This window comes from Pseudopipra pipra, chromosome 5 (assembly GCF_036250125.1).
Source record: "Pseudopipra pipra isolate bDixPip1 chromosome 5, bDixPip1.hap1, whole genome shotgun sequence".
NCBI classification, from domain to species: domain Eukaryota; kingdom Metazoa; phylum Chordata; class Aves; order Passeriformes; family Pipridae; genus Pseudopipra; species Pseudopipra pipra.
The window spans coordinates 64,999,408-65,013,586 of NC_087553.1; the positions used below are offsets into that span (position 1 = coordinate 64,999,408).

General features: G+C 36.8%; 1 protein-coding gene across 4 annotated transcripts in view; it reads right to left on the minus strand.

Annotated features, from left to right (window-relative positions):
• SEMA3C (semaphorin 3C) overlaps nucleotides 1-14,179 on the minus strand; it is a 116,723-nt gene that overhangs the window by 26,510 nt on the left and 76,034 nt on the right. For all 4 annotated transcript variants that reach the window (XM_064656429.1, XM_064656427.1, XM_064656428.1 and 1 more), the window contains 5 exons: nucleotides 11,374-11,493; nucleotides 9,325-9,467; nucleotides 7,263-7,377; nucleotides 5,037-5,106; nucleotides 2,191-2,335 (listed from right to left, as the gene is read on the minus strand). In XM_064656429.1, the coding sequence (XP_064512499.1) occupies nucleotides 2,191-2,335; nucleotides 5,037-5,106; nucleotides 7,263-7,377; nucleotides 9,325-9,467; nucleotides 11,374-11,493 (593 nt within the window). The remainder of the gene's footprint in view (nucleotides 1-2,190; nucleotides 2,336-5,036; nucleotides 5,107-7,262; nucleotides 7,378-9,324; nucleotides 9,468-11,373; nucleotides 11,494-14,179) is intronic.

Below are 14,179 nucleotides of genomic sequence, written 5' to 3' on the forward strand. Positions count from 1 at the left end.
CTTTCCACTGTTGATCCAAGGTACTGCAATATGATGAACGTTCGTTTCTGTCCAGAGGTTTAGTATGAATATCTCTTCAGGAGGATTTTCCATGTCATATAAAAAGGCATCCCTGCTTAGTCCAGCATCCCAGAAGTTGAGAGAAAAGTACATTCCAGAGGAAAGAGGATCATACCCCATAGTCTGGTAATCAAAGTTAACTCTCTGAGCTCAAATTCTGGGCAGCAAAAAATCCCCATATTCTGATTTTCACAGATGCTTTGACATAAGTGAAAAGTGGAACTTTTGGGCAGTGAAATAAAATCAAAACCAAACAAATTCCATCTTATAAAGTATGCCTTTAAGATATATGTTGTGGCTGAATTGTGAGGTAGCACAGAAAAACCAGTGATCAGGAAACTAGCACTGATCATCTAAAGGAATCTCTTTTGACTTTGTTTTTTCATGTGAGCTATGATCTAAGAATTTATCTTCAAATTCAGAGCTCTTCAGCACATCTCAAAAATTTAGACAATTTCTGTCACCATATTAAATCCAAATCTAATTTTTTTATCCCTTTCCATTGTGCTGCCCAATTTCTTCAGGCCCATCTGGAATACCACATAAGCCTCCATGAGGTAAACCAAGAATAACATGGCAGTGGTTGAGGAAACACATACAAACACAATACTCTGAAGCAGCAAGAAACCTTGAAATGTGACTAATGACAAGAGAATGAAACTTCCAGTTTAAATGGATCAATTTTTTTTTTGGTAAAGTTTAAGTTTAAAGCCGCAGTGGACTCATGAGATTAGAGCCGTATGTATTAATTGCAAAGAAAGACTAATGCTAGCATTAGACCTTAGTGGAATGTCAAGTATTGATTAGGTAATTCTAGAGATCTGGGAACCTAACTCTTATAGCCCGTAATAATCACACTAAAATGTCATGAAGAATTGTGTGAATAAGGAGAGCTCTTCCATGTATCTGAGGTATTCTATGTACGAGAGAGAAAGAGAGAAAAAGAACAAGATCTTGCAGCAGGAAGAGGAATCAGAATAAAATAGTGATATGGTTGAAGGTTCTTGCAGGGACTGGCAAAATTAAAACAAAATTTCATTTCCTGTGATAAATGGAAAAGCAACAAAATTTTCATCTAAAAGGAATATAACTACATTGTTGAGAAACAATTTATTATTCTCTGCATACTTATTTCCTTCTGATACTTAAGAAATTTTAAGACTTCATAGGATTCAACACGCATCTACACTACTATATTTCGTTTAGCAAATATGGATTTAGGGAAGATTCTAGAGGAAGTTCATACACTCTTCATTAAGGCTGGAAATATTAGATATCATATTTCTGCTAAATCTAAATTAAGAATAGTGGAAAAAGTAAGTAAACAAACAAATAAAGAAGTGCATTAACAGCAATTTTTATGTACCATAAAATTGAAAAGCAAGAAAAAATAGTAGTTTTGTTTCAAATATTTCATGAGATATTTTTGCACAACTTGGAAACAGAGCTAGTTCTAATGGTGTACAGAATTTATTGGAAGATTATTACTACCCCTAACACAGTGAAAGAAAGTCCTGAAAAATTTTCAAGGCCTACAAAAAGCATTCTTAACAAGGAAGGCTACTGTGAACTGATTGGCATGAAAACACATCTATTTCTAGGACCCTCTTCTAAGATTCAGTACCTGACAGGGTACTAGGCCTAACCAAATGACAAGTTCCAGAAACCTTATTCTCCTCTAAATCTCCTACTATGTCTCCTAAGCATCTGAGTAGAGCTGCAAAACTTTAGAGAACTATGGAAAATTCATACAGACTGAAGACAGACTTACAGACATTTGGATCTAGACTGTAGAACACACTCACAATGCTGTCTTTGTACGCTTATTTATTTAGCTACATTTTGCTCAAATATACCCACAAAATGGAAGTGGATATGTAAACAAGATGATTGTCATGTAATGAAATAATTCTTTCAACAGAAAGACTGATTAACATTTTACATGACTTCTAATTCTTTCTAGAGGATTTCCAGATACTACATGATTTGTATGACAACTGAGAAGCAAATAAAAGAGTTTTGAACTGTCACAGTCACATACAGTCCTTCCTCCTGGAATAAATAGTATTTATTTATGTATTAAACAAAGACAAGCAATTGGCAAACCTGCATAAACATCTTTGTACTTACGGTGCCAGGTCGCGGGTACGGAATTCTGCCCTGATATGGAATCAGCTGGTGGTTTGGGCCCTCCTTGTGTGCAAATGGCCCATTGAACACGGTCTGGATGTCAGACAGATGATACACACACACGGCTGAGCCTTTAAATATGGAGCTGGAAGACAGCAGGAAAAAGTTAGCACTGCAATCTACCAACTTTTTTAAAGCTTTTCCATCATTTTGCATGGTCCAGTGATGAAAGATACCTCTAAAATAATATATTTGATACAATTTAATCCTTCTATAGCATGGATTTAATACATTTAAAATCAACTAATCTAGCTGCTCAATATGCACCACTACTTCTTAAGACTTAGCACCTTTTTGAACAGTGAACTGAAAAAAGAGGAAGGAAGGCACTGCCTTAGTGGTGCAATAAGAATGCTTCTTAATGCTGAATATAAAAAAAATATAATCTGGCTCCAGTTAAATCAATGGCAAAAATATTGCTGACTTTAGTGAGACAAGAGTTTTATAAACTTTGTACTGCCAAGCTCAGCACAGGTTTCCAGAACTCCCTACCAGTATATTAACCACAAGATCTCCACGAGCCTCCTAAAATACAAGGCTAAAATATTAATCAAAATATCCAGAGCAATTACAATTGGTTGGATAATTACAATCAGTTGCTAGCTTTTCTAAGCAAAGTGGGGACATACTGTGGCTGTAAAGGAATTACTCCTATACAGTCCACAAGTCCACCCACAAAACTGGTCTTACAAAGACCCAAGTTTGATGCTTCCTGAGGAGAACCCAGGGAGTCCCCTAAGAAAAGGACATGTTTTTCCCACTGCTCTGGGCTTAGCCATGGGTTAAGTTAGCACAAGCCCTGAATGGTCTCCATCACCCCGTGATAATGAAGGGCATTGGGGGAATAATTTCCAGACTGATGCTGGGACTGACTACATTTTTGTTCTCACTGCATGCAAGGTTTGTGATATTTATCTTTAAAAAGTGGAAACTCCAGACAGTCCAAAATCTGTCTGATGTTAACTGTAGGATGAAGATAATCCAAGTAATTATTTTCAACTGAAGAAGAAAAAAACGCTCCAGAAAAAAAATGAAAACATTACACATAGTGTCTAAACAAGGAAAGTGAAATCCACATTGCTCTCAGTTGGATTAGTAGAAGGAACCTTTTAGATGGATTATGGTACTTGTGGAAATTTTACTATGTATTAATAGATTTTGAGAAATTTATTTAGTCTTTCCAGATGTTTTATGTTAGCTTTACAGCGTATTATGACAGTAAAATAATTTGTTTCAATATTACTTGGTTTCCTTCTGTATGATCTAGACAAAAATACTACTAGTTATTAGGTTTCTGTGATGTTTCTATCTTGCTACTGTTATGAGTTGGAAGTCTACAGAGGTGATGATACAGGAACTGTTAAGCAGTAAAAATCCTTATGGCTGCTGCGTTTAACTAGGTAATACATTCTACAGTTGAACAAAAAGAAAGCAAGCAGAAACCATGTGGTTCACGGGAACAGAAATGCATGAGTGTAAAAATTTCAACAGAGAGAGAACAGAAATGCATGAGTGTAAAAACTTCAACAGAGAGAGAAAATAGCTTGAGAGCCAGGAAAAAATGAAGTTTCCTCTTTGTTGTCACCTTATATGGTCCTGTGATTCAAACCTCATTTCCACTGCAGAAATACCAGAAGATTTGGGTAGAAGTGTTTCCAGTTCAGTCATGTTGCATCCACAAACTAATCATAAGTGTGGTTTTACGGCTAAACATAACCTGATCATTTTCTCTTTTTGTGAAGTAGGAATCATAAATTGCAGACAGAACCAAATGTTTACTAGTTATGTGATGGGTTTTTTTCCAATTAAATATCATAAAATCATATTCTCCTGTGTCATTTACATATTTAAGAAAGCAGATCCCTGGATGCTCATGAAAAAATTCTATCGAGGGAAAAAAAATTATGAAAGGATTTTTTTTACTAGAAATTGCCATTAAAGAAATTATTGGTAGCAAGTTACATAATTTGCTAATTTGATCAAATAAATAAAATAAAAATTAAAAAAAGCAGAAAACCTCTTTGAAAGTAAGAAGTAACAGGAAGTATAGGATAACACATCAGAAATCAGTAAGCAGTAACTATTTCTACTCTATACTAACACTATGTAGTGAGGGCAAGAGGGAAAATGAAAAAAAAAAAGGCAGAATCTGTGGTTCCACCTGTCAGTCTATCTTTGTGGAGAGTTTCAGCACAGTAAGCCATATCTAGCACTTCCACCACCCTAGGGAGCTCACTAAATGCTTTCTAAACTGGACAGTAAGTGAATACTGACTGGTAACAGGGAGCTTAGGGCTACAAGCAGGTGATCAAATGCCATAGCTTGTCCTTTTGTAGCCAACTGAAGCTGATATGGATTATTTGCCATCTGTATGATCATCTGCCAGCTGAGAGACTGGAAATGATTTGTATGAATTCATGTAAGAATTCTTTCCCGGTGCTGGATGTTCTTCAGGAGGTGTTAAGTGCTCTCAGATGCCACATAAGTTCACTGTGTTGAAGTCATTTAGCTTTCTGCTGCTGAGCAGTAACAAGTGGCCCTCCATGGAAATGTTTTCCCAGTGCCAGCTGACAGTATGTCAGGAAGCAGTTTGTTCCAAGAAGCATAGCTCTAACATGGATACCAACAGTAATGGTACTGAGATTCTTACTCCTGCATACAAACAATAGCTGCAGTAGACATACAAAATTGCACAGCACAGCCTGGTCCACAAAAATCAACTTGAGTTTTCATACAGAAAATCAGGCAGTTCAGAAAGGTAATTTTTTTCAAACCTCCCCGTTTACCTTGATGTTGTAAAAATTCCATACACAAGCGTTGTTCTGGGGTTATCTGTCTCTAAAAGAAACACATCCTCTGAAAGAAAGAAAAGGAAAAAGAAAAATGCTTTGAATACTAATAAAACTCTTTATTTTCTAGTTTAACTTATTACTTTATTCCTGCTAAAGTCAATGGCAATTTTGTCTCAGACTTGAACAGCAAAAAGCAGACTTACCATATCAACAGACCATATATGCATAAATCTAGCATTTGAACATTCAGAAACAGATCTGGAAATTAACTCCACGCCATCTAGCTTTATGGAGATAGAAGGCAAAGATTTTCAAATACGTTCAGGATCCATGTCACACATTTCTCTCAGCTGGATCTTGTTTCAGCAGGTTGTTTAACAGTAGGCAAACACTGAAGTTGCAGTAAGTTAAAGACAAAGAGTTCCCATAGATGGATGTAACCAAAACCAGGGAAATTAGGTGTTTTATCATCCAGAACGTACTCTAGTGCCCTCACAAGCTCATTCTCAACATGATATGAATGACACACAGCTTAGCAGTGAAGACATTGAGAGATGTAAACCTCCCAGCTCCTTTGTGTTGGGATTTATTAACTGCACTGTGCAAAACTGTACCTACTCACTGAACTGAATTTGCCCACTGTTACCTCTGATCTATTGATTCTTTTTTTTACACTTCAGTGAAAACTACTTTAATTTCTGACAGTTTCTCCTTCCAAATGTTTTTAATAACTATAATCATGCTACCTCTTAATTTACAACACAAAAACGACTGAACTGTTTGAGCTTTTCATCACAGAATATATTCTTTAGTTTCCCATAAATTTATGTGGCTCCTTCACTTAACCCTCTGAATTTTTTAAATATTCTTTTCAATATGTCAAAAGCAAAAGACTTCACCATGCAGAACTGGAAGTGTTACACTCTCCTGCATTATACATGAACACAGAAGCATGTGTTTGCTCTCTCCCATTTTTCCGAATTTCCAGCTGTGATTGTATTCTTCCTCTTTGCTAGAGAATTGTGCTAGGAGCCCACGCTGAGAACATTGTATCCTATTCACTTGGTCCTACATTTTGTCACACAAAAAACCCTAAAAGCATTTATCCTACTGCATTGTGGAGAGGAGGGGGTTGGTAAATCACAGTTCTGAAAGGCAAGTTGCTGTGGCAGTGCTGAGGCACTGTGCACTTCAGAAAATCAGTCCTCCAAGCACCTTGCACATTCTGAGTTAGAGCAAGTTAGGATCTGCTCCAAGGCCCAGGTTCCACTGAAACCTTGAACAAGTACAGCAAAGAGTTGTAAATATATAAACTCAAAAAGACTCCAAACTCAAACTACTATTATGAGAATCAGGAATAACAACTGAGAAAAGAGTGAGAGGATACAGTGGAGAGAAGATCAGAACCAGATGCAGACCCAGTGCAGGGCCTATTAGCCATTTACATTATTTATATTTCTACTAATGCACATAACAAATCTTCCAATACTTGAATTTATAACTATGATTCAGCACACTTCAGCTGCACACTTCAGTGGACATCACAGAATTCAAAACCTTCTGATAATGTTATTTGGTAATTAGGTATCAAGATATGCATCTATTAATTCCTTAATGAAAGGAACCCTCTTGTGATTGCTGTATAGATTATGCACTGAATATTTACAGTGTTTCACGTGTTGAAACAAAAATCTATGTGACTGAATGATTCCTGAGAAATTATATCTATTCATAGTATTACTGCTGATGCCAGTAATGGGAATTATTAATATTATCTTGAACTACCAAATTGAGGCCTCTACCCTGTGATCAAAAAATAGAAAAACTGTATTGTGGAAAAGCTGTGTGTTAAACAGCGGTATAAGAAACAGTTTCAAATAGATTTTAAAAAATCTCTATAGTAAGCCTAACTGGTAGTAAAATAGTAACAGATTAACTTAGATGTTCCCTTCCAAATATTAATTCTTTATATGTATAATTCCTTTACAAAGTCAAGATTAATTACCTTTATTTCAAAGGTAATGGCACTTACGCAGAGAGACTTATGAAGAATTTTTTAATTTCCTGTCATAAAACCACAAGGGAACTTGCACCATGGATTTCTAGAGCCAAAACTTCACTGTAAACAACTTGACTAAGAAACTGTGTGAACATCAATAATTAAATATGCACAGAATGTAACATTTAGCTAAAACTTTCAAGGGATTTTTTTTGTGATACCTAATTCATCAAAGTACGTTTCTGTTCCATCTTCATCCATCACTGAGCACACAAGTCTTGCTTTCAAGAATGTTGTCCACTTGTTCACAAGACTCCGCTGACCACCTGTGTCATTCTGGAAAGGAACATTATTGTCAGAAAAAAAAAAGTACAACACAACTAACATTTTACTAGTCTTTTCCATTTTTTTCTCAAGTTCAATCACCATTCAGATAATTATCTGGTAAATTTAATATAAAAATAGATAGACCTAAACCAAATCCCCTTATCTAAATGCTCCATATGCAGAAAAAAAACAAGAACTAGTTTTCTGAGCAGGCTAGCAGGCTTGGAGAGTTAGGCAGTAGATTTAGCGCATGTAGTATAATGTGTTTGTATGATTGGAAAGGACTGTGGAGGTTTGTATCACTCATTGACATCCAGTGTAAAGTCCATGCTATCTCCAAAAGGTCTCATAGTACTATAGAGGGATGTTTTTTGTAATCTTGACAGCAGCATAGCTGCACATGACCTAGTAAGCCATGCTGGCACATGAGGTGGATGCTCTAAAGTCAGAAATGATGGCTAGTGTGGGTCAAGGTACTTTTGCACTGTTGCAAGTCCTGCTAGCCTGGTCCAGAGCTGGCTTGGTCACAGCTCATTCAAGGATCTTTCCACTTCTCTCTGCTGCAAGGTGGAAACTGTAACTGCCAAACCAGATGGTGCAGCATCAAGGTGATAGATCTGCCTCATCTTGCTGGTGAATGCCTTAAGTAAGAGCAGTGTCTATAAACTGCACAGCACAATGTCACCCAAGGAAAGGGAAAAACAAAAGCTAGAAGCTATTGAAATGTGATTTTGATAAAGTACTGTGTATGTTTCACTGGTGCTCCTAGAGTTGGTAATCTGACTTTTCAGGTGACTTAAAAGGAGTCTTTTTGTGGGGTCTTTCTTAGTACCATTTTATTAATATATTTGGCCAGTGTCAAAAGTGTTGATGTATGAATATGGTAGTATACAAGTATACAAATATGACTGGCTCAGATTTATTTTCATTGGCTTTGGGGTTCTGTCACTGACTTCAGTTTAAGTCTAAACAGGATTAAGCCTTTCAAAAATCATCTGGGCTTCATTATAACAGTAAAAAAACCAAATACAGCTGTAATTGTGTAAAATGTCTTCTTGCAAAATACCCAAAAAGGCCTTCAGGCATCCTCACAAAAATACAGAGAACTGAGATTATAAAAGAGATCACATGCCTCATAATATTGCCAGAGAAGGAGTTTAGCACAATCCCAAACACGCCCTCACACCCAGGCATAATAACATCACAAAGCATCAAATTCTAAAGAAGACCTAAATTAAAGTAAACACACAATTATCTTCCTGAACTTTTCCAAAAGAAGGAATGAATAGGATAGCAATAATCGCGCATTTATAATTTTTCTCTCATTAAAAAACATCCATTTCACCAGATATTAATAGCTGTTTCAATCATTTTTCATCTACAGTTGATTACAGATACAAAAAAAGAAACAGAGACAATGAGGAGTGCTGTGAAAATAAACTGATTTTTGCTCAGGAATAGCCATAACTCCTCAATTTAATTTTCCTGTGCACATTTTTAAAGTTAGGATCACACATGCATCAATGCAAGAACTCAGAAAGAACAGATATTGTAAAAATGAAAACAACATTTGAAAGTTAAATGAACCCATTTAAAAGCTTGATATTTCCCATGTGCTTTAGAGATTTTGAGTGTGAGAATTTTTTGAGACTTCACTGGTTTTTAGCTCAGTTTTTCTAAGAAAATAATGTACCCTATTTGTGCCAAGGACAACAAGTTTGAAAATTCAACACTGGTAAGTATTCTGACTCAGTCAGAGAAATACACAAATCCCTGAATCCCTAAATTTCCATATCCTTACAGGTACAGCCTGATATACATAACATGTTCAGACCCTAACTGTGAATTCAATAACAGCTCTTCTTAATTATGAAGGTGGACACAAAAACAGGAAATTTGTTTCGAATATAAATCAAAGGCTTATCCCAACAACCTGGCAAACAAAATAGTCCTTACTGGGCATATTCTTGCAATCATTGAATGAATTTGCTTTGTGCTGCCGCTGTTGTCTGTGAGTCTCTCTTTGAAGAAGAAGTAGATTTTGGCATCATTGGGGTCAGTGCCATCTGGGATAACATGAGCATCCACAAAAATTGGCTCTGTAATGAAAAAATTTACCAAAAAGATGAAACCATAAGATGTATAAGAATAAGCAATTAATGACTTCACAGTTACTGACTGCTTCAAGGAAGCACTGTGTAATGCATATAGAGTAATGCATATAATGCTGTGGAAGGCTAAGCTATATGCTCTAGCTTCATGTCTGTATATAACAAATATCAGCAGGTAAATGGCTCCTTGCTGGCAGCCATATGTTTTTGCATCTTAGTATTTTATTCCACAGCAGATTTTTAGAGGAGTGATCCAGAAGCAGTAGTATTAGGTTACTGCAGAGACTCAAAGACTTTGAGGAAGAAGAGGGAAGAATCTGTGTGCTATCTGGGGCCCCTAAGGAAAGTCTCATTGAGACAAAACATAAGATGCAACAGCTTAGGAAAATAACAGATAAGGTTCATAAATAAGAGAGGAAAACAACTCATGGAACACAAAAAAGGTAAGAAGGGTACACAAATGCTTGAGCAGCATTTGAGTTCATATCAGAGGCTGTTAAACATAACCCAATGTGGATGCAAAACACTGCAAAGGAGCACTAGTCAGAGAGCAAAATAATTTATAACCTTAAAAGCAAGTATATAATGGACAGTGGAGGAGTCCTCAAGAGACCTTCTCCTTTTCCTGAAGGAAGAAGTGGACCCTCTCCCTGCACGAAGGCTTTGTCTTTTCAATGATCATGCAAGATTGCTTGTTTGGTTGAAATGCAGTACAAATTTTGAAACAGTCTGATACAAAGGTTGACTGTCTGACAGAAAACTCCCTTTCCACTGCAGCATTTTTCTATTCACATAAGCCTATTCTCAATTAATATAATAAGTGTCATGACTACAGCTCTAAAAGGACATGAAAATAAATTGTACTTTCAAGTACCTGTTCTGAACATAGGTAACAGGCAGATTTTCCAGAAATTAGGCATTTTTAATTGTTCTTTTTCTCTAATTCACTTTAGGATGCACATGTCAGGGTGTGCAGGTAAGTGTAAGAAAGTATAACAGAAGAAAAACTTAGAAAACAGACGTAGTTTCCCGTCCATAGTGAACTGAATTTATTCTGATTGCAATCCTACGATTTCACTGTAGTCACAGCCACACAGGAATAACTAAAGAGAGTCACGTTAAAAAATACCAAGAGAAAACCACAGTAACTTTACTTCAACATACCTGAAGGCTTTCTAATATTGTAACTGCTATGTTAGTCGCTCTATAAATTTTGATATCTACCTTTGCTCAGAGGCATAAGCACCATTTTAATTCAGAACAGTTTATCTGGAAGGAGTTTTCTTACCAGTAAAGACAGGGAGAATTTTCACAGTGATGTCAGTGATGCAGAGTTAAGTGCTCCCACTCAGAAATGAGTTTTCCTACTGTGTTTAGATAACCAATTCCTTATCACTGAAATAAGTAGCAATAATCCTCACTGACTTGTCTGATAATGAGACTCTCTTCTGCACACATTTTGAATGCAAGTGGTGGTGAGTCTTCTGCATAGATGTGGATCAGCTTGAATTAACTGAAGCTGGTATCTTAGAATCAAATACTCTAATTTAAGGCAATATCTGATGCATTAGAGGTGAAGGCACTTTTCTAGAATTCAGACTGTCTGACCACTTGCCATTTGAAAGGTTTTCACACACTGTCCCTTGAACAGTTTGGTTCAGTCTTAATGCAAAAAAGGTCCTCAGGTGGGGTGGCCTAAGAGGTTTGTACATGCAGTGAATTCTTTACATCTGTGCATTGTCTACAGTACGTATTTACATACACTTCTTCATGGTTAACTTCGCACATTAAATTCAGAGACGAGCTCTTTAAAAGATAAACTCTTTATTATAAGCAAAGTAAAGCAGAATCTCTGACATCCATTAAAATATCTGGTAAAACAAAGGCATCTCACCACTTAGCCACTTGGAGTTGTGCTGGTCAGTTCTCACTGCATTCCTCCTGGTCAGACTCCGAAAAATGGCCGCATCTGTCCCCATGAAATCAATATACATTCCTGAAAAAAGCTCTTCATCTGAAAAGAATTGAAATGGAGGGGAAAAACTCAATGCATTGTTATGGTTTTTGGGAGACTCAAAAGTTTATTTTAAATGCATCAACTCTTTATTTACACAGGAGTCTATACAGATAAATAGTGGGTCATGGGAATGGGGTTTCCTCTGACTTACAATGACACAAACTAAAATCAGATTTTTCTTAAAGACTTTTAGGAAACTGCATCATTAAATGCCACAGCGGAGCTGTATACATGGTGAACCTCTTGATAGGAAGTTTAGTTGCTCAGCTTCCACTGCTAAGGATCACTGGAAAATCAGACTAGTGTTATCAAAAAAGTATCAATCCAATTTTTTAAGGATTCACTTCAAATAACTTTTTTGCTATGGAAATAGACAAAGTGACTGGGTTGAATTTATTGCTGTTGTAAACTGGCACAACATTTATTGCAGTCAGTGGATCAGTGCCAATTTATACCAGCAGTATTGTCACAGCTGCCCCAGGCAGCCTTAAGCTGACTTCAGTATTGCAGAGGTCAGACAATCATATTATTGAACTTTACTCAAAGTAATAGGGAGCAACAATTATCCCCATTTGTGTACTTGATTCCAAGTATAGGGTCATTATGCTTGAACAGAATTAGACATGCAACTCCTACATTAACAGAACTATGAACTTCTGCTCTCTGTGCAGGGCTGAACACACAGTCCATCAGTCAGGATGTGTATCTGCATTTGTTTGAGTCCATGTGTGTGCATAAACATATGTATATATAATTATAATTACATATACTATCATTTTCCACTCCATGAATAACCAAACAATTTCCACTGACTAATGACAATGAAACCCCAGAGCAGAAAACAGTAGCTAAAATAAACTCTAACTCTGAGGGTGGGAGTGGTGGCTGAATACATTCCAGTACAGCTGGGTCCTTTGATTGATGTTTTTGTCTGAATTCCTGGACTACCCAGAGAGTGTGGTCAAGCTGGCAAGAGTCACAGGTTCAGAAGTGCTTGAGGCTATTTTCATGCTCTGTGTGTGTGTGTATGTATGTTCACACATCAATATGGAAGATTACTGGCTCATGAGAGAATTACAACTGGAGATTTTGCTTTTCTGCTGCTAACTGGAGCCTGAACTGAACCCCTGTAGGGCATCCAGCAGCCACTCTTCTGCTTTCACCTCTGCCAGTGATGACAAGGTTCATACACAGGGGATTTAAAAAATGCATTCGCTGCATGTTGGTGAAACGTTTACTTCCTCAGCAGGTATTGACAGAATGATGTTGGATCTATACACATTTATAAATGATTTTGCATATTTGCCTCCTTGTTTCAGTCAAACATGCTTAGTATGAAATGAATCAGCTGAAAGAGAGCAGGCTTATGCTTCCTGCTAAATGTTATGTACAGTTAAATGTTATGTACACACTAACAATAGTGCTGTACTATGTAATATTAATCCTATTACGTATCAGTGTTATTAGTTATGTCTTAAGCATTCCTAGTGTCTGCTTGCTAATCGTGTATCAGATGAAATCCGTCAGTTCCACTTCCTTCTGGTAAAATCCTTACTTTCCACACAGCACTTGGTCTGCACAGCACAAGGAGCTCACACTACTTCACTTTGTTACTGGGGGGAATTACTGAGTTGATGAGGTCTGCTTTTATAAATATCTGAGTCTTGGTGGGAAGAGAGACATACGTCCTGCACATTAGTTATGCCAAGCTGCTTCAAAGCACATTTTTCATTGCTTTGATGCAAATGTGTCTTTGTACAATGGCAAATTGTATGAAGTTCAAATTTGTTTTTATATCACCGCTTTCCTCTGAAAGGTGAATCAGCTTTCCTCCTCTATTCTAGGCTGGTGATGCCCAAAATGGTCAAGAAACTGCATCAATATTTAAAAATGGTTCTTTCATTTTGGAAGAACTAACCTGTCCGGTGGTATTTTCTGTCTTCTGAAACAAGGGGAGGGAATCCCTCCTGCAGGTTGCCCGAAGAAGAGTCCAGTACATGGGCTCAGTCCCCTCATTAACACAAGCTGTGAGTTACAAAATGTTCCCTTTTCTGGCCTGGATACTGAGGCTAAATTCATTAGAGCTTAATGTTTCTGAACTGACTGGACTTTGTAGTAATGGAGAAAATATAAAACCCAATCTGTGGGACTCTTTTTAAAAGGAATATGACCTTTGTGGAATAATTTAAACTTTGTAGATGTCATGAAAGATAAGTCAAACGTTAGGGAAGGTCTCTTTAGACCCATACCTGAGAGATCAAGGAAGGTAACAAAAAGTCTATTAAGATGAACAAAGCTGCCATAGATCTATTGTACAAAAAAAGCAGCCTACTCTATAGACAGTAATGCAGAAACAATGTGCTTCAATGGTGCTACATAAAATCCAGAAGGAACAAGGAAAGAAAACTTTAATTTTTTAATGACAGTTGATTCACTTCATAATGCTAGAATAGCAATGAGTAGCAGAGGACTCATCAATCACTGACTTTGAACAAACATTTTCTTTCCACAGCCAGTGTCTGTAAACACTGTCCCTAGATCACTGATGAGATAAAGGTGTAAGTACAGCCAAGGTTCAGAGAGACATCTAGGTAGCATTCACTTGTTCTCTAAAGGTGCTTTAGTTCAAACATCTGTGAATAAATATATCTGTCCTTTGTACTAAATATATTTCCAATTTAAA